The sequence below is a fragment of the Nanorana parkeri genome, unplaced genomic scaffold (genome assembly GCF_000935625.1).
Source record: "Nanorana parkeri isolate BGI_ZX_2015 unplaced genomic scaffold, ASM93562v1 scaffold335, whole genome shotgun sequence".
Lineage (NCBI taxonomy): Eukaryota > Metazoa > Chordata > Amphibia > Anura > Dicroglossidae > Nanorana > Nanorana parkeri.
The window spans coordinates 1,304,731-1,328,541 of record NW_017306603.1 but is presented as its reverse complement, the minus strand read 5'-3'; the positions used below and the strand labels follow the sequence as shown (position 1 = coordinate 1,328,541).

The 23,811-nt window shown below is 51.2% G+C and overlaps 1 protein-coding gene across 1 annotated transcript in view; it reads left to right on the top strand.

The window, feature by feature from the left end:
• The first annotated feature begins 2,538 nt into the window (after window positions 1-2,538).
• The window catches only part of ERO1A (endoplasmic reticulum oxidoreductase 1 alpha), a 45,880-nt gene continuing 24,607 nt past the window's right edge, over window positions 2,539-23,811 (top strand). Inside the window, exons 1-4 of the mRNA XM_018558366.1 lie at window positions 2,539-2,670; window positions 3,063-3,245; window positions 4,205-4,288; window positions 6,900-6,938. Of these exons, the coding sequence (XP_018413868.1) occupies window positions 2,539-2,670; window positions 3,063-3,245; window positions 4,205-4,288; window positions 6,900-6,938 (438 nt within the window). The remainder of the gene's footprint in view (window positions 2,671-3,062; window positions 3,246-4,204; window positions 4,289-6,899; window positions 6,939-23,811) is intronic.

The window sequence follows — 23,811 nt, the reverse complement described above, 5'->3', positions numbered from 1 at the left end:
GTGTTGGGGTTTATTTTAATAATTACATTTAGGGGTCTGTTTATAAATGTTTTCACACCAGATTCATACAGCTGTCACTGAAGAGTCATACGCTTTTATAATTAGATATATAATTGGACAAATTAAAATGTGTGAATCCTAGGTGAAAGTTGTGTGACAAGATTTATAAATAGACCCACTAGTTTGGTTTTAAATGGAAACTATATGGCCCATTTACACCTCCATGTGTACTATAACTGTTGGCGCTATATAAATGCTTTTATTATTATTATTATTATTATTATTATTATTATTATCACATGTGCCCATAGCTGTGAGTGTGCCTCTTGCTACTGTTAGCCTCTGTGAAATGCTACTCTTCCATTTTTTCTTAGGTCCCCCATGAGCTTGTGTGTGCATTATTGCCTTTTCCTGCAGTGAAGCAGCACATTCATTTAAATTGGGCAGGCAGGGCACCTTAACGCATGAAAAACTGCAACTCTGCTTACCACAACGCACGGTACACTGTACTGCAGGAGCATTGGCGACTATCGTACGCGTGCATTTCGGTGTCATTCTGGCACTGCACGTGGCATCCTGCATTTTGGTACCGTATGTTGTTGCAGTACATAGGTTGTTAAGCCAGCCTTGGAGATTTCTTTATTAATTAGGGTTTTCTCACACCTCCTGGCACTTTGTTTCCATTCACTCCTATGGAAGGAAGTGAGTTTTGTTGGAAACCGTACCAAATATGTAGCAAGTGTCCAAACACAGGAGGAAAAAATATAGACACACTGTTGAGGGTGGGTTTTTTTTTGTTACTGATGTTTTTTTTAGAATGCATTAATGTTGCTGTTTTATATTATTGGCATTATTGTTACTATTTGTTGATGTTATTTAAAAAAATCTATATTTGCCTGCAATTTTTAAAATATTTTTATTGTGATTGCTACTGTATAGTACCGATTAGTGGCTCAGCTATTTCATTAACTTTTTTTTAAATAATAATTTTGTTAAAGGAGAACCAAGGGGTCAGGGCTTTTCCCCATAGTTCTCCTAAGGGTAACGGGAGGACACAAACTAGCATCCTCCCGTCACCCAAAGCTCAGTATATAGGGGGCTACAGCTCGTGGTATACTGAGACGCCGCAGCCGGGACGGATCCCGACGTTACTGTCTGGATCCACCCAGCTGCGTGAGGCAGGGTCAGCTGTACCCGCCCTTCCCCCGTCCGTTCTGCCAGTCATTGCTGTTAATATAATTTTTTTTTCTCTGACGTCTTGTTGTGACCTCTGTGTTTCTTGGTTAATTATTGGCTCTGTTAATATTTAATAATCCTTTGCTGATCAAAAATTATATGAATTGCATTTAAAGTGTTGCTCCACGCAGAGTAGCATTTAATATTTGGTAGTTGCTAGGAGAGTTAATCCACTTCTTAGTGACTTCTATCCCCCCAGGGAAACTTTAGTGGATCTGTGTTGAGTTTCCAGGTCTGCAGACTTGCTGTGCCCAATATGAGGGACTCTCTCTCTTTCTCTGCTGGGTTTTGCATTTGTTATGAAGGAGGATCTGCAACACCCAAAAGGACAACACATAATCTCAAAGGGAAATGCAAATGATTATAATTATTATCATGCTTTGTGTTGCCTTGAAGATTGTTTGGCAACCTCTCAATACTTTCTAAACCTGAAATGTTTGTGTTACCGTGTAAGCCTTTGCATAACACAATAAAATGTGAGGGTAAACGGGAAGTCACTGTTGCACAATAAAGGTGTAAATATCACTTAGGTTTGTGATAAGCTCTGCAAATCTGGTACAAACACGTGTCTGTGTTGCGTATAGTAACCACACAGGTTCTAGATAATGTTCTTCCTCAGTGGATCCTAAAATTATATGTTTGTATAGAGCGGGGAAGGAATAGAACTCCTAGTAGTTTTTTTTTATTTACTGGTTTCTGGCATTTCCACTTCCTGTCACAATGATAACATTTTCCCCGGACAGGAAGTGAGAAAAAATCTCTGCAAAACATAGAGAAATTAAAGGCGAACTATGGGCTAAGTGTTTTTCCCCATAGTTCTCCTAAGGGTCACGGGAGGACACAAACTAGCGTCCTCCTGTGACCCAAAGCTCATACTGAGACCGCTGCAGCCGGGACGGATCCCGAGATTACTGTCGAGATCCACCCAGCTGCGTGATTGACAGCTGGCTCTGCCTATCTAAAGGCAGAGCCAGCTGTACCCGCCCCCTCCCACGTCCGTTCCGCCAGTCATCGCTGGAGGTTCGGACGGGAGGGGGTAATCCCTGCAGGGAGCCGTAAGTGTCAGTTATTGAATCTCTATCTCTATTAAATCTCTACAGGGACTGTATCTAGAAGTGAGCGAGCGACGCTATGTGTTGGTTCACTTCCCGATCTATTGAGCCGACGTGTGACAGTTTCATTGTCACACGTCGGCTCGAACTATGAGGATGAGTGATTTTTCACTCGCCTCACAGTTCTCCTTTAAGGCTAGGGTCACACCTGTGCGATCCGTGACCGCACGGCAATCGTGCACGAAACCGCATGGATCGCCAGGCGGTCACGGGAGTCGCCCTCGACAGCCGATCACGCTGGCGGTGCCATTATTTTCTAATGGCACCCCAGTCTCGCCCGACGGACTACGCGGTTTCCTGCCGCAATTCCGCCTGTGCAATTGTACACGATTGCGGCTAAAAAAAGAAGTGCGTTGTGTGTCACAAAGAAAGGTACATGTATGTGATTTGCCATGCGGATATAGCCCCACTGAAATCGATGTTGCCGCGCGGAAACCGCTTTGGGTTGATGTGTGTTGGAACCAGCACAGGGCTAAGGATACATGCTGTTCCTTGGGCCTGATAATAGGCAGTTGAGGGGCTGGGCACTGCATCATGAGAGGCGTATGAACATTGAAGGAAATATTCATATCAGAGGGGGGGCACCCTATCCACTGAACCCCTTCTCTAATGCTCCGTGCTTGGATAGCTAAGCAAATATTGGTATCCCAGACAAGTGCAATCATTTTAGTTTTTCAAGGTTTGCCCTTGGTAGGGTTACTGTTTTATAAATAGCGTCCTTCTTATGTACATGCTGTAACATTTTGTACTGTTCTCACACATTTTCCTTTTCTCCAGGTCACAGGCTACCTTGACGATTGCACGTGCGATGTGGAGACTATAGACCATTTCAACAATAACAAGCTGTTCCCAAAATTGCAAAAATTGCTTGAGACGGACTATTTCCGATATTACAAGGTACTTCATATTTTGCGCTTTATAATCTACTGCAGGGGTGGATATATTGCTATGGAATTCAGGAGCCAGTCTGTCCAATCCAGGGGTCAGTAGCATTTATTTTTTTTTTTTTGTTAGGAGCCAGTTCCATTGACAGGAACTAGAGAAAACTTTTAATGGTTAGGCGTCCTTGGCTACCCGGCTGCTGATCTTCTGCAATAAGTGTGTTTAAAGACAGGAGTGGACTGCGCTTATCTGCCCTGAAATGCTCAGTATGCTTGTGGATGCATTCAGTCATTCCTTAAAGGAGAACTATGAGGTGAGTGATTTTTCACTCAAATTCATAGTTCGAGCTGACGTGTGACAATGAAACTGTCACACGTCGGCTCTATAGATCAGGAAGTGAGCAAGCGCATAACGTCGCTCGCTCACTTTCCAATCGTCTCCCTGTAGTGAGCGGTGACTGTCTTCCAGCGCTGAGTGGAGGAACAGACGGGGAGGGGGTGGGCACAGCTGGCTTTGCCTCTAGATAGGCAGAGCCCACTGTCACTCACGCAGCTAGACGGATCCCGACACAATTCTCGGGATCCGCTTCAGCTGCGGCGGCTCAGTATACCGCGAGCAGCAGCTCGCGGTATACTGCGGCGTCTCAGTATACCGCGAGCTACAGCTCGCGGTATACTGAGCCTAGGGTGACGGGAGGACGCTAGTTTGTGTCCTCCCGTTACCCTAAGGAGAACTATGGGGAAAAGCCCTGACCCCATAGTTCTCCTTTTAATCTGGTTTTCTTAATGTCTGTGCAGTTTTGGAAATGGGGAGTAGCCACCAGCAACCACATACTGTCTAGCAACCAGTAGGCATTTTTTGGGTTCTCGGGTATTGAAAGGTGTTTTTAGGCGCATTGGCTCATGGTAGTTAACCAGCCCCAGCAGCTTGTGTTTGGTACTTTACAGCTAAAATGTATATTTTTTTCTTTCTAGGCGAATTTGAAGAAGCCATGTCCCTTCTGGAACGATAGCAGTCATTGTGGGATAAGAGACTGTGCAGTGCAGCCCTGCCCCACTGTAAGTAATGCCATATTGATTGTTTTCCACGGTCTTAATTGATTTTTCTTTAGAATTAATGTCTTTACAGCCCACGACACACTGCACGCAAATAATTATCACTCCGGCACGTCAGCTTGCGAGAGCTCGCATAGCCGAGCGTGCTGAGATTAAAAATTTAATCTTCAGCCAATCGGCTCACGCATATTAAATCACAAGTCAGGATGCCAAGTCCATTGAGCTTTTACGCACACGCCAATTGGCTGAAGATGCAGTCTTTCATCTGGCCGCACACGGCTTCGCATACAGTGTGTCACGGGCTTAAAACGTATCTCTGTGCAGCTGCACAGAACCTCCTATCCTCCTGGCCTCTGGCTTCTTCCTCTGTGTGCAGCTCCCTAGTCATCTGGCACCCTCCTCTACATGCAGATCTCCAAATATCTGCCCTCCTCTGAATGCAACTGTCCAGACCTCTATTTCCCTCTCCTTCTGCGTGCAGCTCTCTGTGCCTCCTGGCTCACACCACCTCTGCATGCAGCTCGCCATGCCTCTGGTCCACGCCTCCTTTGTGTGCAGCTTGCCGGAAATCTGGTGCACACCTTCTTGTGCAGCTCTCCAGGGCTCTGGTCTGCAGCTCTCTGGGCCACACTAGACCTCTGGTTCACGCTGCGTTTGTGTGCAGCCCACCAGTCCTCTGGTCCACATCTCCACAGTGCAGCTCACCTGGTCCTCCCCTCTTGTGTGCAGCTCTCTGGGCCTCTGCGCCACGCTTTTCTGCATGCAGCTCTCTGGACCTCTGGTCCACATCTTCGCTGCAGGCAGCTTATCGGACCTCTGGTCAAGGCCTTCTCTGCATGCAGCTCTCCAGACCTCTGGCCCATGCCTTCTTTTTGTGCAGCCCTCTGGTCCACGACCGCTCTATGTGCAGCTCTCTGGACCTCTGGTCCATTCCTCCTCTGCATACAGCTCACTGGACCACTGGTCCATTCCTCCTCTGCGTACAGCTCACTGGATCTCTGGTCCATTCCTCCTTTGCATGCACCTCTCTGGTCCATGCCTCCTCTGAATGCATCTCTCCAGACCACTAGTCCATGTCTTCTCTGAACCCATCCTCCTCTGTGTGAAAATCTCTGGACCTTAACTGTGATTGAAAGGGGCTGAATGAAACAAAATGGTGTTTTTATGGAGCTCATACATTCAAAGACTGGACCTCTGGTGTGGCTCATTGAGCTCAGAGCTTTCTCTGCATGTAATAATCCTTAATTATAGATGCTTCATATCAGCTTCCAGGGAGTGAGCGAGTGACACGTATTACTGTGTGTTTTCCTCATTAATGCATGGAAGGTGAACTTTCTCCCGCTCCAGATGCTACAGCATGAACGCTCCCCTGAGAATAGATGTAAAGCAACAGCTGGAGTGGGAAGGCAGGAAGGTGACAGAGGCTGAAAGGACCAAGTGATCTAAATTGCAATTCACCTTCATGTAGGAGCTATTTAAAGTAGACCTTTCATAACTTTACAAGTCTGCATGATTCCGTTCATGGCAAGTTACAATATACAGCAACATTGATAATAAAAAAACACTCTTGAGCTACAGACTAGTAACTTTGCCTAGGCTGAGATGATGTCATCAGTCTGCTACTAGCAGGAGGAAGCATTTCCTCAGTCTCCTCTCCCCCAGTGATCAGACTGAACAATGTAACTTTGCAGCAAGTCACAAGTTGAAAGGCTGTAGCAGGGGATTTGTGTTTTAAGGTTCCCACACACCTTGCGATAATCGTACGATAATCGCGGGAAACCCCCCCGATCGTATTGGCATTGTGGTCATCACAAGTACGATCTGCCTGTCCAAGATGGGCAGATCGTACGTTTTTTTGAGTACCTTACAACCATCGCAAGACAAAAGTCTTGCGATGGTTGTAAGGTGTGTGCCCAGCCTTAGACATTTGTGAACACAGCCAAGAACTGCACAGGCATCAGGATTTACATGATTGCATCTCTGCCCCATATTCAAAACATAGGTAGTTTACGAATTCTTTACTGCGCAGGTGTTAAAATTCAACATCTTAGAAACTTATGCACAGCAGTTTCATTCCACCAGGACTATTCCAGCAGCCGCAAGACACATTACCAAGTGACGAGTCACGGAGCTGCAACAAGGGCACTGCCGAGCTATGATTTGAAAGTTGGCTTGGACGAAGAACACTGTATGCAGAGGTTACACTGCATTTGGGAATGAAGCACCATCGTGGGAAGCTATCTACCGATGGTTTAGAGACTTTAGAAGGGGCCGTAGTTTGCCACAGGACGACGAACATACGGGAAGGCCCGCTACAACCGTCACTCCAGAAAACGTGGCCCGTCTCCAGAAAATTTGTAAATGAGGCCAACGCTCTCGTTGCAGCTCCATGACTCGTCACTTTATAATGTGCCTTGCGGCTGCTGGAATAGTTCTGGCGGAATAAAACTGCTATGCATACGTTTTGAAGATTCTGTTCTCACATTTTTGTTTGGTAAGTGAAGAAAGTTTGATGCTGAGGTTGTAGTTTTGGGACTGTGCGCCATAATTGACCTCACAGAGTTTACTCTCACTGTGCTTCATTTTGACCTTTTCCTTTTTTTTTTCCTTTTAGGATTCAGTTCCACTTGGAATAAAGTCGCCCGGTTATAAGGTACGTAGTCATTAATTTTAATTCTGCTGGTCATGGTAACTGCATTCAGTTTAAAGCACTACTCCAGCCCGGAGACTTGAATCTTCAGTCCTAGTGGGGAAGAATGAGAACCTTTTTATATTGCTGTTTCTGTATCCATTGGGGAGCTTTTTTCCCTCACTTGCTGTTTGGTCACTGAGATAGGAAATGAATAAAATCTCCCCAATGGGAGAACACATCAGAATTACCTGACTGATATACAGTGCGGCATGCTGGCTGATCTATATGTGTAGGTAACACATTCCATCCGCATTTTTGCTGAGAAGGATGGACAGGGTAGAAAACCCTCACTATCACTCTTTAGGGTTGCCCTTAGTGACCCTGTCCTCACCCAAATTACCTTGGCAAGAAATGTTGTTGTCAGCGACCTAGTAGCTATTTGTTATTACACTTTGCATTTGGGCTGTGGTTCTTGGCCATGGGTGGGCAACCCTGGCCCTCTAGCTGGAGGGCTGGAGATTGCCTACCATCCTAGACATCCAAAAGCGGTGGGACGGCTGCTGGGCACCACCATCCTGGTTGTGATATTGGCAGATCTAGAGCCGTCACTCAAGTGACACTCCATAGCAGGGGTAGGCAGGCTTGGCACTCCAGCTGTGCTGCAACTACAAATCCCAAACTGCCTCTGGGAGTCATGCCTGTACCTGTCAGTCTTGCAATGTCTCATGGGACTTGTAGTTGGAGGGCTGAATTTGCCAACCCCCAGTCTTGGCAGTTCTTTATTAAAACCTTACTGTGTGAGTGTGTTGGCTTTTGTTGTGTTAATGTCATATACCGTATACCTTCAGCAGTAGGAGAGGAACATTGGTTGCTGTTATACGCTAGCACAGTACTGAGAAATGCATGCACAGGAAGTGTGATAAGTGTGGGCTGATGTAACCCTACTCAGTTTCATCTGTACATGAAGCTTCCTCTCTAGCAGTACAACTATTTCTGGTGCCACTTACTGTAGATTCAAATATTCGGATTTTAACTGAACAATAGGATGTGAAAATGTGAGCCAAACTGCCCAATGTTTGCAACGCAGATTCTCATAATGTGATGGTTAAAATTTGACTGATGTCCTTGGGGAACAGTTAGTTAAAATGTCCTGCCGGCAATTGGGCTAGTGCCAAAATGTGAAGGTTCAGTCTTGAAATATAACTTCCATATGCAAGATTTACATTTGCCTCCCGTATTTAACTTGGCTTTGTCCAAGGCTAACACTTCAGCTTAAAAGGAGAATTATGAGGCGAGTGATTTTCACTCAGCCTCATAATCTGAGCCGACCTGTGACAATGAGACTGTCACAGGTTGGCTCAATAGATCGGGAAGTGAGCGAACACATACCGTCGCTCGCTCACTTCTTGATCTATCCCTGAAGAGAGCCGTGACTCCGTGACTGTCACTCACGGCTCCCTGCAGGGATTCCCCCCCCCCTCCCCTGTCCGATCTTCCAGCGCTGACTGGCGAAACGGACGTGGAAGGGGCGAGCACAGCTGGATAGGCAGAGCCAGCGGTCAATCCCTAAGCTGGGTGGGTGGTTCCAGACAGTATTGTCGAGAACTCGGGATCTGTCCCGGCTGTGGCGTCTCAGTATACCGCGAGCTGTAGCTGAGCTTAGGGTAACGGGAGGATGCTAGTTTGTGTTCTCCCGTGACCCTTAGGAGAACTATGGGGAAAAGCCCTGACCACATAGGTTCTCCTTTTTTAAGGCCTCATCCACACAGCGTTAAGTCAGACTGCACACGTCCGTGCGGCGTGCAGGGCCGTATCAGACCGTTCCCTGTAGCAGCATGATCTTCCCTATCTGTGCGGGTTTGGGTGTCCGCATTCTGCCGCGGACAGAATGGATCTTGTCTGTGTCCGAGTACGGACAACCGGACACCCACGGACGTGTGATTCGGGTGTGTGTGTATGGCCGCGTCCTCCCATAGGGAAGAACAAATCAAAAAGCCTCCAAGCTTTTGCTTGCAGTGCCATTCACACGCAACAAGTGCACTGAATAGGAAAGGTGACAGGGTCTCTTTAGACCTCATTCACACAGCGTTGTAGGACCGTACACATCGGTGCGGCGTGCACGGCCAGGAGGGACAGATTCTGCATGTGATTGCACACAGCAGCCTGTTCTTTCCTATGGGTGGACGCGGCCGTACACTGTCATACGCACAACCGAACTGCACAGCCCGACTTAACGCTGTGTGAAGAAGGCCTAAAGAGACCCTGTCACCTTTCCTATACAGTGCACTTGTTATGTGTAAATGGCACTGCAAGCACACGTACAGTAGGTACCCACTGACCTGCACTATAACGCATGAAAAAGCACTTGCGTGTCGTGGTACACTGCATTAAAAAGAGTGCAGGTCTAGTTTTCCTTTCATTACTCCACTCGCACTCCGGTAGGGGGTGTGTTGGACCTCTGCAGCGGGACCACTGCTTCCACAAAGAGCACAAGGGTCACTCTGCAGCCTACTCAGCTGCAGCTTTAAAGCCTCATAAAACTGATCACTTTTACTGGATAGCCAGCTGCTGGCTGAAGGAAACAGTAAAAAGCTTATGTCTGCTCCTGTAGGCAAATACAATGGTGAGCTTGGAGCCTGAGGATGTTGGACCCCCTGAAAAATATCTAGTACTACTTCAGCATTATTTTATTTTTTTTGGTTAGCCACTCATCAGAGTTCCACTTTAGGTCATGTAGCCTCATAAACCGTGATCAAGGGAATATATGCTCCAAACACTGATCTATTACAGGTATTCATATAGCGCCAACAATGTATGCAGCGCTTTACGTACTGCACATCAGTTCCTACCCTCAAGGAGCTTACAATCTAAGGTCCCTATCTCGCATGCATGCATGCATGCATGCATACATACATACATACATACATACATACATACATACATACATACATACATAGCCAATTTAGACAGGAGCCTATTAAAGGAGACCTATGAGGTGAGCGCTTTTCACTCACCTCATAGTTCTAGCCGACCTGTGACAATGAGACTGTCACAGGTCGGCTCAGTAGATCGGGAGGTGAGCGAACACATACCGGCGTTTGCTCACCTCTCGATCCTGTCACGGCTCTCTGCCGTGACAGGGGAGGGGCTGGATTCCCACCTCCCCGCTCCAATCTGCCAGCGCTGACTGGCGGAACGGACGGGGGAGGGAGCGGGTACAGCTGGCTCTGCCTCTAGATAGGCAGAGCCAGCTGTCACTCACGCAGCTGGGCGGATCTCGACATCGATGTCGGGATCTGCTCCGGCTGCCGCATCTCAGTATACCGCGAGCTGTAGCTCGCGGTATACTGAGCTTAGGGTGACGGGTGGACGCTAGTGTGTGTCCTCCCGTTACCCTAAGGAGAACTATGGGGAAAAGCCCTGACCCTATAGTTCTCCTTTTAATCTTCCCGCATGTCTTTGGCATGTGGGAGAAAACGGGACGCAAGCACAGGGCATATGTGCGGTGACACTTTCACCATAGACAATATAAGCTGTAAAAGGAAACCATAATGAATATAACTTTATTCTAGTTGCACTTTGTAATTCTTAAAGCTATTTAGTATTTTTTTTTTTACTAACGGAGATATAATTTTGAATACATGATAGAGGATTCCCAGAGCACTATGGGTTGGTTGCAGAGAGCAAAGCAGTGGCTGCCTGCTTGGAGGCTGTTTGATTGAAACCTAGGGAATTGGTAACTCCATATGGGAATGCGATGAGTCGTTCGTTCCTGTATGTAAACGTCAGCTTGAGCTATGGAGGTCTGTGAACAGGTTGTAAAGAAATAAATGAAAATGTGAGAAGAATTCTAAAGCTGCTCTTGCTGCTAGAGGAGAAGAAGAAGAAACATTGGTATGCAGTATTTAATATTTTCCATTTTTGTAATTTTAATTTTTATAATTCTTTGACATAAAGACCAAAACCAACCATTATGCATACCCCCCTTAAACTAGATTTAGAGACGGATAAGTAGGTAAACAGAGGCTTGGGGAAAAATACATATTTAGTTTGGCTGGAACATCTTTCAAACGACAGAAGGCGATCTCTGTATATAAACAGGCGCAGAAAATGAACAGAGACTTTGCAGCCAGGAAGAGGCTTATATATAATCCTTTTGTTTTGCATTTTTTTAATAAATGTATTTTTTGGGAGGACAGTAAAAAAAAAAAAAATCAGGAGATCTACATTACGCTTTAACACCAAATGAAGGTCCATGCTGAACAAAACACGGTATAAGTCCCTTCCAGAAGAGACATGTCATTATACTGGATGTTGCCATATTGTACACTCCTGGATATTGGTTTGAGATTGACAGTTGTCATCGGCCTTGTTTGTTTTGTTTCTTTTATTTTGCCTTATTTTTACTCCTATAATTTTATGGTTCTCTACGACTGGCAACTATACAATACTGTTTTACTATGCATTTATTATCACTGATCCTGACGTACAAGCGCACATCTACTACTAGAGGGAATGTAGAAAAAGATTTCAGGCAATATGACTAAAATGATGTCTGATAGATGAGTCACGTGTCAATGTATCTGCTTGTTCATTATGACTGTATAAAACCACGTCATATATGCATATAAACCCCCCCAAAAAATGTTTAATAAAAAATAAAAAAAACACGGTATAAATGACCTGAATATACAAAGTAGGTGAAACGATATCTGCAGTTAGCTGTATCTTATTTGTCAAAGTTGCAAAACTGGCTTCAGGTGGTTTTTGTTTTTACCTTTTAATTAAAGGTGAGTCTCTCTCTCTCTCTCGCGCTCTCTCTCTCTCTCTCGCTCTCTCTCTCTCTCGCGCTCTCTCTCTCTCTCGCGCTCTCTCTCTCTCTCGCGCTCTCTCTCTCTCTCGCGCTCTCTCTCTCTCTCGCGCTCTCTCTCTCTCTCGCGCTCTCTCTCTCTCTCGCGCTCTCTCTCTCTCTCGCGCTCTCTCTCTCTCTCGCGCTCTCTCTCTCTCTCGCGCTCTCTCTCTCTCTCGCGCTCTCTCTCTCTCTCGCGCTCTCTCTCTCTCTCGCGCTCTCTCTCTCTCTCGCGCTCTCTCTCTCTCTCGCGCTCTCTCTCTCTCTCGCGCTCTCTCTCTCTCTCGCGCTCTCTCTCTCTCTCGCGCTCTCTCTCTCTCTCGCGCTCTCTCTCTCTCTCGCGCTCTCTCTCTCTCTCGCGCTCTCTCTCTCTCTCGCGCTCTCTCTCTCTCTCGCGCTCTCTCTCTCTCTCGCGCTCTCTCTCTCTCTCGCGCTCTCTCTCTCTCTCGCGCTCTCTCTCTCTCTCGCGCTCTCTCTCTCTCTCGCGCTCTCTCTCTCTCTCGCGCTCTCTCTCTCTCTCGCGCTCTCTCTCTCTCTCGCGCTCTCTCTCTCTCTCGCGCTCTCTCTCTCTCTCGCGCTCTCTCTCTCTCTCGCGCTCTCTCTCTCTCTCGCGCTCTCTCTCTCTCTCGCGCTCTCTCTCTCTCTCGCGCTCTCTCTCTCTCTCGCGCTCTCTCTCTCTCTCGCGCTCTCTCTCTCTCTCGCGCTCTCTCTCTCTCTCGCGCTCTCTCTCTCTCTCGCGCTCTCTCTCTCTCTCGCGCTCTCTCTCTCTCTCGCGCTCTCTCTCTCTCTCGCGCTCTCTCTCTCTCTCGCGCTCTCTCTCTCTCTCGCGCTCTCTCTCTCTCTCGCGCTCTCTCTCTCTCTCGCGCTCTCTCTCTCTCTCGCGCTCTCTCTCTCTCTCGCGCTCTCTCTCTCTCTCGCGCTCTCTCTCTCTCTCGCGCTCTCTCTCTCTCTCGCGCTCTCTCTCTCTCTCGCGCTCTCTCTCTCTCTCGCGCTCTCTCTCTCTCTCGCGCTCTCTCTCTCTCTCGCGCTCTCTCTCTCTCTCGCGCTCTCTCTCTCTCTCGCGCTCTCTCTCTCTCTCGCGCTCTCTCTCTCTCTCGCGCTCTCTCTCTCTCTCGCGCTCTCTCTCTCTCTCGCGCTCTCTCTCTCTCTCGCGCTCTCTCTCTCTCTCGCGCTCTCTCTCTCTCTCGCGCTCTCTCTCTCTCTCGCGCTCTCTCTCTCTCTCGCGCTCTCTCTCTCTCTCGCGCTCTCTCTCTCTCTCGCGCTCTCTCTCTCTCTCGCGCTCTCTCTCTCTCTCGCGCTCTCTCTCTCTCTCGCGCTCTCTCTCTCTCTCGCGCTCTCTCTCTCTCTCGCGCTCTCTCTCTCTCTCGCGCTCTCTCTCTCTCTCGCGCTCTCTCTCTCTCTCGCGCTCTCTCTCTCTCTCGCGCTCTCTCTCTCTCTCGCGCTCTCTCTCTCTCTCGCGCTCTCTCTCTCTCTCGCGCTCTCTCTCTCTCTCGCGCTCTCTCTCTCTCTCGCGCTCTCTCTCTCTCTCGCGCTCTCTCTCTCTCTCGCGCTCTCTCTCTCTCTCGCGCTCTCTCTCTCTCTCGCGCTCTCTCTCTCTCTCGCGCTCTCTCTCTCTCTCGCGCTCTCTCTCTCTCTCGCGCTCTCTCTCTCTCTCGCGCTCTCTCTCTCTCTCGCGCTCTCTCTCTCTCTCGCGCTCTCTCTCTCTCTCGCGCTCTCTCTCTCTCTCGCGCTCTCTCTCTCTCTCGCGCTCTCTCTCTCTCTCGCGCTCTCTCTCTCTCTCGCGCTCTCTCTCTCTCTCGCGCTCTCTCTCTCTCTCGCGCTCTCTCTCTCTCTCGCGCTCTCTCTCTCTCTCGCGCTCTCTCTCTCTCTCGCGCTCTCTCTCTCTCTCGCGCTCTCTCTCTCTCTCGCGCTCTCTCTCTCTCTCGCGCTCTCTCTCTCTCTCGCGCTCTCTCTCTCTCTCGCGCTCTCTCTCTCTCTCGCGCTCTCTCTCTCTCTCGCGCTCTCTCTCTCTCTCGCGCTCTCTCTCTCTCTCGCGCTCTCTCTCTCTCTCGCGCTCTCTCTCTCTCTCGCGCTCTCTCTCTCTCTCGCGCTCTCTCTCTCTCTCGCGCTCTCTCTCTCTCTCGCGCTCTCTCTCTCTCTCGCGCTCTCTCTCTCTCTCGCGCTCTCTCTCTCTCTCGCGCTCTCTCTCTCTCTCGCGCTCTCTCTCTCTCTCGCGCTCTCTCTCTCTCTCGCGCTCTCTCTCTCTCTCGCGCTCTCTCTCTCTCTCGCGCTCTCTCTCTCTCTCGCGCTCTCTCTCTCTCTCGCGCTCTCTCTCTCTCTCGCGCTCTCTCTCTCTCTCGCGCTCTCTCTCTCTCTCGCGCTCTCTCTCTCTCTCGCGCTCTCTCTCTCTCTCGCGCTCTCTCTCTCTCTCGCGCTCTCTCTCTCTCTCGCGCTCTCTCTCTCTCTCGCGCTCTCTCTCTCTCTCGCGCTCTCTCTCTCTCTCGCGCTCTCTCTCTCTCTCGCGCTCTCTCTCTCTCTCGCGCTCTCTCTCTCTCTCGCGCTCTCTCTCTCTCTCGCGCTCTCTCTCTCTCTCGCGCTCTCTCTCTCTCTCGCGCTCTCTCTCTCTCTCGCGCTCTCTCTCTCTCTCGCGCTCTCTCTCTCTCTCGCGCTCTCTCTCTCTCTCGCGCTCTCTCTCTCTCTCGCGCTCTCTCTCTCTCTCGCGCTCTCTCTCTCTCTCGCGCTCTCTCTCTCTCTCGCGCTCTCTCTCTCTCTCGCGCTCTCTCTCTCTCTCGCGCTCTCTCTCTCTCTCGCGCTCTCTCTCTCTCTCGCGCTCTCTCTCTCTCTCGCGCTCTCTCTCTCTCTCGCGCTCTCTCTCTCTCTCGCGCTCTCTCTCTCTCTCGCGCTCTCTCTCTCTCTCGCGCTCTCTCTCTCTCTCGCGCTCTCTCTCTCTCTCGCGCTCTCTCTCTCTCTCGCGCTCTCTCTCTCTCTCGCGCTCTCTCTCTCTCTCGCGCTCTCTCTCTCTCTCGCGCTCTCTCTCTCTCTCGCGCTCTCTCTCTCTCTCGCGCTCTCTCTCTCTCTCGCGCTCTCTCTCTCTCTCGCGCTCTCTCTCTCTCTCGCGCTCTCTCTCTCTCTCGCGCTCTCTCTCTCTCTCGCGCTCTCTCTCTCTCTCGCGCTCTCTCTCTCTCTCGCGCTCTCTCTCTCTCTCGCGCTCTCTCTCTCTCTCGCGCTCTCTCTCTCTCTCGCGCTCTCTCTCTCTCTCGCGCTCTCTCTCTCTCTCGCGCTCTCTCTCTCTCTCGCGCTCTCTCTCTCTCTCGCGCTCTCTCTCTCTCTCGCGCTCTCTCTCTCTCTCGCGCTCTCTCTCTCTCTCGCGCTCTCTCTCTCTCTCGCGCTCTCTCTCTCTCTCGCGCTCTCTCTCTCTCTCGCGCTCTCTCTCTCTCTCGCGCTCTCTCTCTCTCTCGCGCTCTCTCTCTCTCTCGCGCTCTCTCTCTCTCTCGCGCTCTCTCTCTCTCTCGCGCTCTCTCTCTCTCTCGCGCTCTCTCTCTCTCTCGCGCTCTCTCTCTCTCTCGCGCTCTCTCTCTCTCTCGCGCTCTCTCTCTCTCTCGCGCTCTCTCTCTCTCTCGCGCTCTCTCTCTCTCTCGCGCTCTCTCTCTCTCTCGCGCTCTCTCTCTCTCTCGCGCTCTCTCTCTCTCTCGCGCTCTCTCTCTCTCTCGCGCTCTCTCTCTCTCTCGCGCTCTCTCTCTCTCTCGCGCTCTCTCTCTCTCTCGCGCGCGCGCGCTCTCTCTCTCTCCGCGCGCTCGCTCTCTCTCTCTCCGCGCTCTCTCGCTCTCGCTCTCTCTCGCTCTCGCTCTCTCGCTCTCTCGCGCTCTCGCGCTCTCGCGCTCTCTCTCGCTCTCTCGCGCTCTCTCGCGCTCTCTCGCGCTCTCTCTCGCTCTCTCTCTCTCTCCGCGCTCTCTCTCTCCGCGCTCTCTCTCTCCGCGCTCTCTCTCTCCGCGCTCTCTCTCTCCGCGCTCTCTCTCTCCGCGCTCTCTCTCTCCGCGCTCTCTCTCTCCGCGCTCTCTCTCTCCGCGCTCTCTCTCTCCGCGCTCTCTCTCTCCGCGCTCTCTCTCTCCGCGCTCTCTCTCTCCGCGCTCTCTCTCTCCGCGCTCTCTCTCTCCGCGCTCTCTCTCTCCGCGCTCTCTCTCTCCGCGCTCTCTCTCTCCGCGCTCTCTCTCTCCGCGCTCTCTCTCTCCGCGCTCTCTCTCTCCGCGCTCTCTCTCTCCGCGCTCTCTCTCTCCGCGCTCTCTCTCTCCGCGCTCTCTCTCTCCGCGCTCTCTCTCTCCGCGCTCTCTCTCTCCGCGCTCTCTCTCTCCGCGCTCTCTCTCTCCGCGCTCTCTCTCTCCGCGCTCTCTCTCTCCGCGCTCTCTCTCTCCGCGCTCTCTCTCTCCGCGCTCTCTCTCTCCGCGCTCTCTCTCTCCGCGCTCTCTCTCTCCGCGCTCTCTCTCTCCGCGCTCTCTCTCTCCGCGCTCTCTCTCTCCGCGCTCTCTCTCTCCGCGCTCTCTCTCTCCGCGCTCTCTCTCTCCGCGCTCTCTCTCTCCGCGCTCTCTCTCTCCGCGCTCTCTCTCTCCGCGCTCTCTCTCTCCGCGCTCTCTCTCTCCGCGCTCTCTCTCTCCGCGCTCTCTCTCTCCGCGCTCTCTCTCTCCGCGCTCTCTCTCTCCGCGCTCTCTCTCTCCGCGCTCTCTCTCTCCGCGCTCTCTCTCTCCGCGCTCTCTCTCTCCGCGCTCTCTCTCTCCGCGCTCTCTCTCTCCGCGCTCTCTCTCTCCGCGCTCTCTCTCTCCGCGCTCTCTCTCTCCGCGCTCTCTCTCTCCGCGCTCTCTCTCTCCGCGCTCTCTCTCTCCGCGCTCTCTCTCTCCGCGCTCTCTCTCTCCGCGCTCTCTCTCTCCGCGCTCTCTCTCTCCGCGCTCTCTCTCTCCGCGCTCTCTCTCTCCGCGCTCTCTCTCTCCGCGCTCTCTCTCTCCGCGCTCTCTCTCTCCGCGCTCTCTCTCTCCGCGCTCTCTCTCTCCGCGCTCTCTCTCTCCGCGCTCTCTCTCTCCGCGCTCTCTCTCTCCGCGCTCTCTCTCTCCGCGCTCTCTCTCTCCGCGCTCTCTCTCTCCGCGCTCTCTCTCTCCGCGCTCTCTCTCTCCGCGCTCTCTCTCTCCGCGCTCTCTCTCTCCGCGCTCTCTCTCTCCGCGCTCTCTCTCTCCGCGCTCTCTCTCTCCGCGCTCTCTCTCTCCGCGCTCTCTCTCTCCGCGCTCTCTCTCTCCGCGCTCTCTCTCTCCGCGCTCTCTCTCTCCGCGCTCTCTCTCTCCGCGCTCTCTCTCTCCGCGCTCTCTCTCTCCGCGCTCTCTCTCTCCGCGCTCTCTCTCTCCGCGCTCTCTCTCTCCGCGCTCTCTCTCTCCGCGCTCTCTCTCTCCGCGCTCTCTCTCTCCGCGCTCTCTCTCTCCGCGCTCTCTCTCTCCGCGCTCTCTCTCTCCGCGCTCTCTCTCTCCGCGCTCTCTCTCTCCGCGCTCTCTCTCTCCGCGCTCTCTCTCTCCGCGCTCTCTCTCTCCGCGCTCTCTCTCTCCGCGCTCTCTCTCTCCGCGCTCTCTCTCTCCGCGCTCTCTCTCTCCGCGCTCTCTCTCTCCGCGCTCTCTCTCTCCGCGCTCTCTCTCTCCGCGCTCTCTCTCTCCGCGCTCTCTCTCTCCGCGCTCTCTCTCTCCGCGCTCTCTCTCTCCGCGCTCTCTCTCTCCGCGCTCTCTCTCTCCGCGCTCTCTCTCTCCGCGCTCTCTCTCTCCGCGCTCTCTCTCTCCGCGCTCTCTCTCTCCGCGCTCTCTCTCTCCGCGCTCTCTCTCTCCGCGCTCTCTCTCTCCGCGCTCTCTCTCTCCGCGCTCTCTCTCTCCGCGCTCTCTCTCTCCGCGCTCTCTCTCTCCGCGCTCTCTCTCTCCGCGCTCTCTCTCTCCGCGCTCTCTCTCTCCGCGCTCTCTCTCTCCGCGCTCTCTCTCTCCGCGCTCTCTCTCTCCGCGCTCTCTCTCTCCGCGCTCTCTCTCTCCGCGCTCTCTCTCTCCGCGCTCTCTCTCTCCGCGCTCTCTCTCTCCGCGCTCTCTCTCTCCGCGCTCTCTCTCTCCGCGCTCTCTCTCTCCGCGCTCTCTCTCTCCGCGCTCTCTCTCTCCGCGCTCTCTCTCTCCGCGCTCTCTCTCTCCGCGCTCTCTCTCTCCGCGCTCTCTCTCTCCGCGCTCTCTCTCTCCGCGCTCTCTCTCTCCGCGCTCTCTCTCTCCGCGCTCTCTCTCTCCGCGCTCTCTCTCTCCGCGCTCTCTCTCTCCGCGCTCTCTCTCTCCGCGCTCTCTCTCTCCGCGCTCTCTCTCTCCGCGCTCTCTCTCTCCGCGCTCTCTCTCTCCGCGCTCTCTCTCTCCGCGCTCTCTCTCTCCGCGCTCTCTCTCTCCGCGCTCTCTCTCTCCGCGCTCTCTCTCTCCGCGCTCTCTCTCTCCGCGCTCTCTCTCTCCGCGCTCTCTCTCTCCGCGCTCTCTCTCTCCGCGCTCTCTCTCTCCGCGCTCTCTCTCTCCGCGCTCTCTCTCTCCGCGCTCTCTCTCTCCGCGCTCTCTCTCTCCGCGCTCTCTCTCTCCGCGCTCTCTCTCTCCGCGCTCTCTCTCTCCGCGCTCTCTCTCTCCGCGCTCTCTCTCTCCGCGCTCTCTCTCTCCGCGCTCTCTCTCTCCGCGCTCTCTCTCTCCGCGCTCTCTCTCTCCGCGCTCTCTCTCTCCGCGCTCTCTCTCTCCGCGCTCTCTCTCTCCGCGCTCTCTCTCTCCGCGCTCTCTCTCTCCGCGCTCTCTCTCTCCGCGCTCTCTCTCTCCGCGCTCTCTCTCTCCGCGCTCTCTCTCTCCGCGCTCTCTCTCTCCGCGCTCTCTCTCTCCGCGCTCTCTCTCTCCGCGCTCTCTCTCTCTCCGCGCTCTCTCTCTCTCTCCCCACAAGGATAAAAAAAATCACTGTGTGCGCACCAAATGCCTTTGCAGATAATACTTTCTGAAAGTAGCAGTGACCTCACCACTGTACTGTACATATCCTTTGTAGAGGGCGGAGCTGTGGGAGGAACCCAGCAGTCTCAAGCCACTACAAGCTGTCTGCAGAAAACTACCGGAGGGGGCGGAGACGAGACCAGTCACCTTCCACAAGGAGTCAGAGCAGCAGTGACTGGTCTTTATTACAGGATGGGGGGGAGACGAGACCAGTCACCCTGCACAAGAAGAGCGAGCAGCAGTGACCGATCTGTATTAAAGGAGGGGGCGGAGACGAGACCAGTCACCCTGCACAAGGAGAGGGCAGCAGTGACTGGTCTTTATTACAGGAGGGGCGGAGACAAGACCAGTCACCCTGCACAAAGAGAAAGCAGCAGTGTTATCAGTAAGAATACACACAGCTTTTGTATTAAGACAATGTTTGCTTATCCCGGAGTTCACCTTTTAAGAGTTTAACATACAGTTGCTTTGAAAAACAAATCTGTGATCCCATCCCAGTGCCGCGTAACCGAAGCCAACATTTCCAGTTCTCCCGCAGACTGGTTCGGCTAGGATGGAGAGGGTTTGCACGTGTCCTGCGGAGTGCAGTTGGTTTCTATGGAGCTGTGCGAGGAACTGGAGCCTCTGAATAAACAAGATGTCACGGTTGACAGGATGCGCTCTGTAACTCGATAAGATTAAGCAGGCGATGAATTTTGAATGGTGTTATTATAAGTGTAGTTTTGCAGGCTTTGCGTTACCGCATCACACGATGGGCAGTCATGGCAACTGATGGTTGGATGGACATTTTAGTTGATCGCCCATTACCATGCACTGTTTGTTGCTTTAATATTTAAAGTGAAGTTCTCTGCCTTTTTAAACTTTTATTTAAAAAAAATATCCTTTTTAAAAGCAGTCGCCACCAGTGACATTTTGTTACCTTCTATCGGCAAAATGCGGTTGTAGTGCGTCACGCTCCGCTGAAAAAAGCGCTGCATGCAGCGCACACGTCTGTAGCTCGCCAACCAATGTAACCCCAATGCTTCCGGTGTCACTTTTTGTTTTAGCAGCCAAACTTTTTCCAGCATATTTACGTAACCGCTTCTCTCCCAAACTTATGAAAGTAAAAATTAGTGCCTGGAAGATCTTTTCTAGAGCAAAAACATTGAATTGTGTCATCTTAGGTGACACCTCACCGCGCACCAATCATGCACGATTCCGCACGCTCAGGAGTCTCCAAGGTGTGAACCGATCGCGCCGTGGGTGCCATTTTTTTCTAATATCACCCCATTCGCGCCGGGCGGATCACACGGTTTCCCCCCCGCGATTCCGCCCGTTCTTCCCAAACAGCAGCGTGCCGTGTATTACAAAAAAATGGTACATGTACTTTTTTTCCTGCGATTGCCGCACGGATGTCACCCGATTTTAAATCAATGGGGCCTCGCAACAGTCGCTGCCCGCATTGTACAGGACCGTGCGATCCCCAGGACGCGCATCGCTGGGTGTCGTGCGGTGCAGATTTGAACCTAGCCTAAAGTGATATTGAAGTCCAAATGCTTTCACGCTTTTTCTAATGTTGATAAAATGACTTGCAATGGTTGCTGCTGCTGCTTAATGTTTAAAAGGTTTTAGCTTCCTGCAGAATTAACTGGTCCCCTGAGTACTGGACCTCATCATGTTTAAGTGCTTGTTCACACCAAGCGCGTTCCAGGAGCAGAGCAGCTACAGAACGGATCAAAACTGGTCCAATGTATTCCAATGGTATTTTCGGCTCTAGTTTACACCGCAGCGTTCAGTTCCAGAGCATGTGAAAAAAACTGCAGCAAGCCCTATTTTACCTGCTCTGTAATGCATGCAAACGCACTGGAACGCACTGAAAGCCCATTTTAAACCAAAAAAACTTTTTTAAATGGCCCTAAACGCAGCAAAACACAATGCACTGCATGTGCAGAAACTCATGCAGATCTGGTCTGCATTTGGTGGGAACAAGCCCTTGGTTGCTCCTTTCCTTTGCAGAGTTCTATGGAGCCACCCTTTTGTGTGCTAGTTAGCTGTGTGTGTCTCAACAAACACAAAGGTACATCAAAGCAAGCTACTTTCCTGCTCCCCAGTTCTCCTTCTAACCGTCTCCAAGATGGACATGTGCTGCAGACTGCTTTTTTTCCCCTCTTGTGATCTTGTACTGTACAGGAAGTTCAGGGAAACCAAGCTGAGAGAGTTGGAGCCAGCTGTTATGGAGACATGATGACTGTAGTGTTTGGACAGAAAAGGAATAATTTACTGAGCAATGTGTGTGTGTGTGTGTGTATATAATATAATATATATATATATCTATATCTATATAGAGATATAGATATATCTCATTGAACAAAAGATTAAGAGTTTTTAATATTACTTTAGTAATCAGTGTCAGGAAGTGATGGTTTTAGTGTGAAACTGTCTCGGGGATATCTGTGTCAGGCATCCGGCACGAGGAATTATCTTGGAGATAAGAAGGTGCCAGCCGCTGTGACATTATCTGTCTTATCAGAAGTCGAATGTCATCATGGCACCGCCTGTGGCTTCTGCAATGCTCGCCACACGTGGGCACGGTCAGTAGGACAAAAGATCAGATATTGCAAACTGTTACAAAACCTTCTGAGCCGAGATTCTTTGTGACCAGAGAGAGAATCTGTTTACACGGAGGACTGCGCCTTCTCACAGCTGATTTGTGTATTAGAAAATCATCTTTATATTTGAGATGTGGTTTGTTTTTTTCCCCATACGATGAGGGTATTTGGGACCTGTGTGACCCTTTTTTAAAATGGACCTTTCAGTAACGTTATGGGTCTGCATGAGTCCATTCCTGGCACGTCACAGAATACAGCAATCTTTTTGAAAAAAGCTCTAAAAATCCATCCTAGGGAGCTCTCCTCAAGTCACAAGCTGAGAGGCTGCAGCCAGGGCTGTGTCAGATATTTATGAATACAGCCAAGAACAGCGCAGGCACCAGGATGATTGTTTTATCTCCTAAGCCAGCATCAGGTCCAGGAAGTAGGTGGTGGTGGCCCTGGATGATGGCGGAATAAAGATAGAAAAGGGAGATTGAGAAATTGTTGGGAGGAAGACTTTGATCTACCAGGAAGTGTCGCACTAACACATTACTTGGAATGTTTACCCTAAAGTGAAAAATGGTGAGAAAGTAGGGATGCACCAATACCGATTACTAGTATCGGTGCTGATGTCAAGTATTTGGGCGAGTACTCGTACTTGCCCAAATGCTCCGATGCCTAGCCCGATACTTCCTGTATCAGGAAGTCGGACAGCGGAACTTGTGACGCAGCATGGAGCTGGCTTCCCAGCCAATCAGGAAGCCGGGCAGCGTGTAATGACTCGCTGCTCAGCTTCCTGATTGGCCAGCTTCCCGACCAATCGGGAAGCTGGGCGCCGTGTAATGACACGGCACCCGGCTTTCTCATTGGCCGGGAAGCCGGCTTCATGCTCCCTCATCACCACATGACAAGCGAGCATGGAGCCGGCTTCACGGCCAATCGGGAAGCACACTGCACCTGTCCCGAGAACAAGTCTCTGCGTGGGAGTGCATGCCGTTTAGATGACTCCTAAGGGCCCTGTTACCCTTGTAGTACAGGAGCAGATTTATGCGATCTTTGGTCTCATAGATCCCTACTCTATGGGGCCAAAAAACATGCAATTCTGCCCCAAAAGGAGCTCATGTTCTATTTTTAGCCACAACGACAAGTGACACAACTCCGCTGTACATGGGCCCATTGAGAAGAATAGAATTCTTCATCTTTAACATTGTAGCCCTCGGGAATCACTCGACAAAACACTCCGGTATGAATGGGGCCATAAAGTCGTTTACTATTACCGGTATTACACAGGATTTATATAGCGCCAACAGTTTGCGCAGCGCTTTACAATACAAGGAAGACATTACAATCACAATACAATTCAAGACAAGGATATAAGGATATATGGTAAGGATATATAAGGATATATGGTAAGGATATAAAAAAAAAGTGTGGCATGAAATGACGATCAGCTTGTGGAAGTTGCGTGTTAATATTCTAGACTAGAGTTGCATAAATTTACTGGCCAACAGCGTGCGTCCTGTTCCTCAAGGTCCAGGAAAGTTGAGATTGGTTAGTTTGCAGGTGTCATAGAAAGGTTTTGGAAAGCGTTAATGTCAGGTGGATTCAATGATTATTTTGGAAGCTTATAAAAGAGAAACTAATCTTCGTTTCTGTGATAAAAGTCCCTTTCTGGTTGGAGCAGCGTTCTCTCTTTAGACTGGAAGATTGTACTCCGAGATTACTGCAGAGTGTTCCCTGGGCACAGTTTTAAAGGAGTCGGCTCTTTTACAGAATGCTGAGACCGACATGCAATATATTCTATCTGCATCTGCCTTTTAGGAGTCCTGGAACAAAGGAGCAGTGATTTCCAGACAAAGGCGCATTACCAGAGAAGTAAACGGAACGCCAGGCAGATATAATATACACAAACTAATGCAGCTGTGTATTCTAGAACCACTTGAGTCTCCAGGCCTCTCCTCCCTAAACCCCCGAGTCCCAGAACTTCTCTCTTGTTGCAGTGATGTCAGATTTTGTAGTCTAATCTGATGTTTGGGAGGTAATATTTTATTTATTTTGTGAGAGACAGAGAGATGTGTAGAGAGCGCAAGCTACATGGAGAGCGCAAGCCACATGGAGAGCGCAAGCTACATGGAGAGCGCGAGCTACGTGGAGAGCCGGAGAGCGCGAGCTACGTGGAGAGCCGGAGAGCGCGAGCTACATGGGGAGAGCTGGAGAGCGCGAGCTACATGGAGAGCGCGAGCTACATGGAGAGCCGGAGAGCGCGAGCTACATGGAGAGCCGGAGAGCGCGAGCTACATGGAGAGCGCAAGCTCCATGAAGAGCCGGAGAGCGCGAGCTGCATGGAGAGCGCAAGCTGCATATAGAGCGCGGGCTGCATGGAGAGCCGGAGAGCGCGAGCTACATGGCGAGAGACAGAGTGCGAGCTAAGCAGAGAGATACTGTATATGCACGCAATATATATATCCATAGGACATGGCCATGGCCTACAAGAA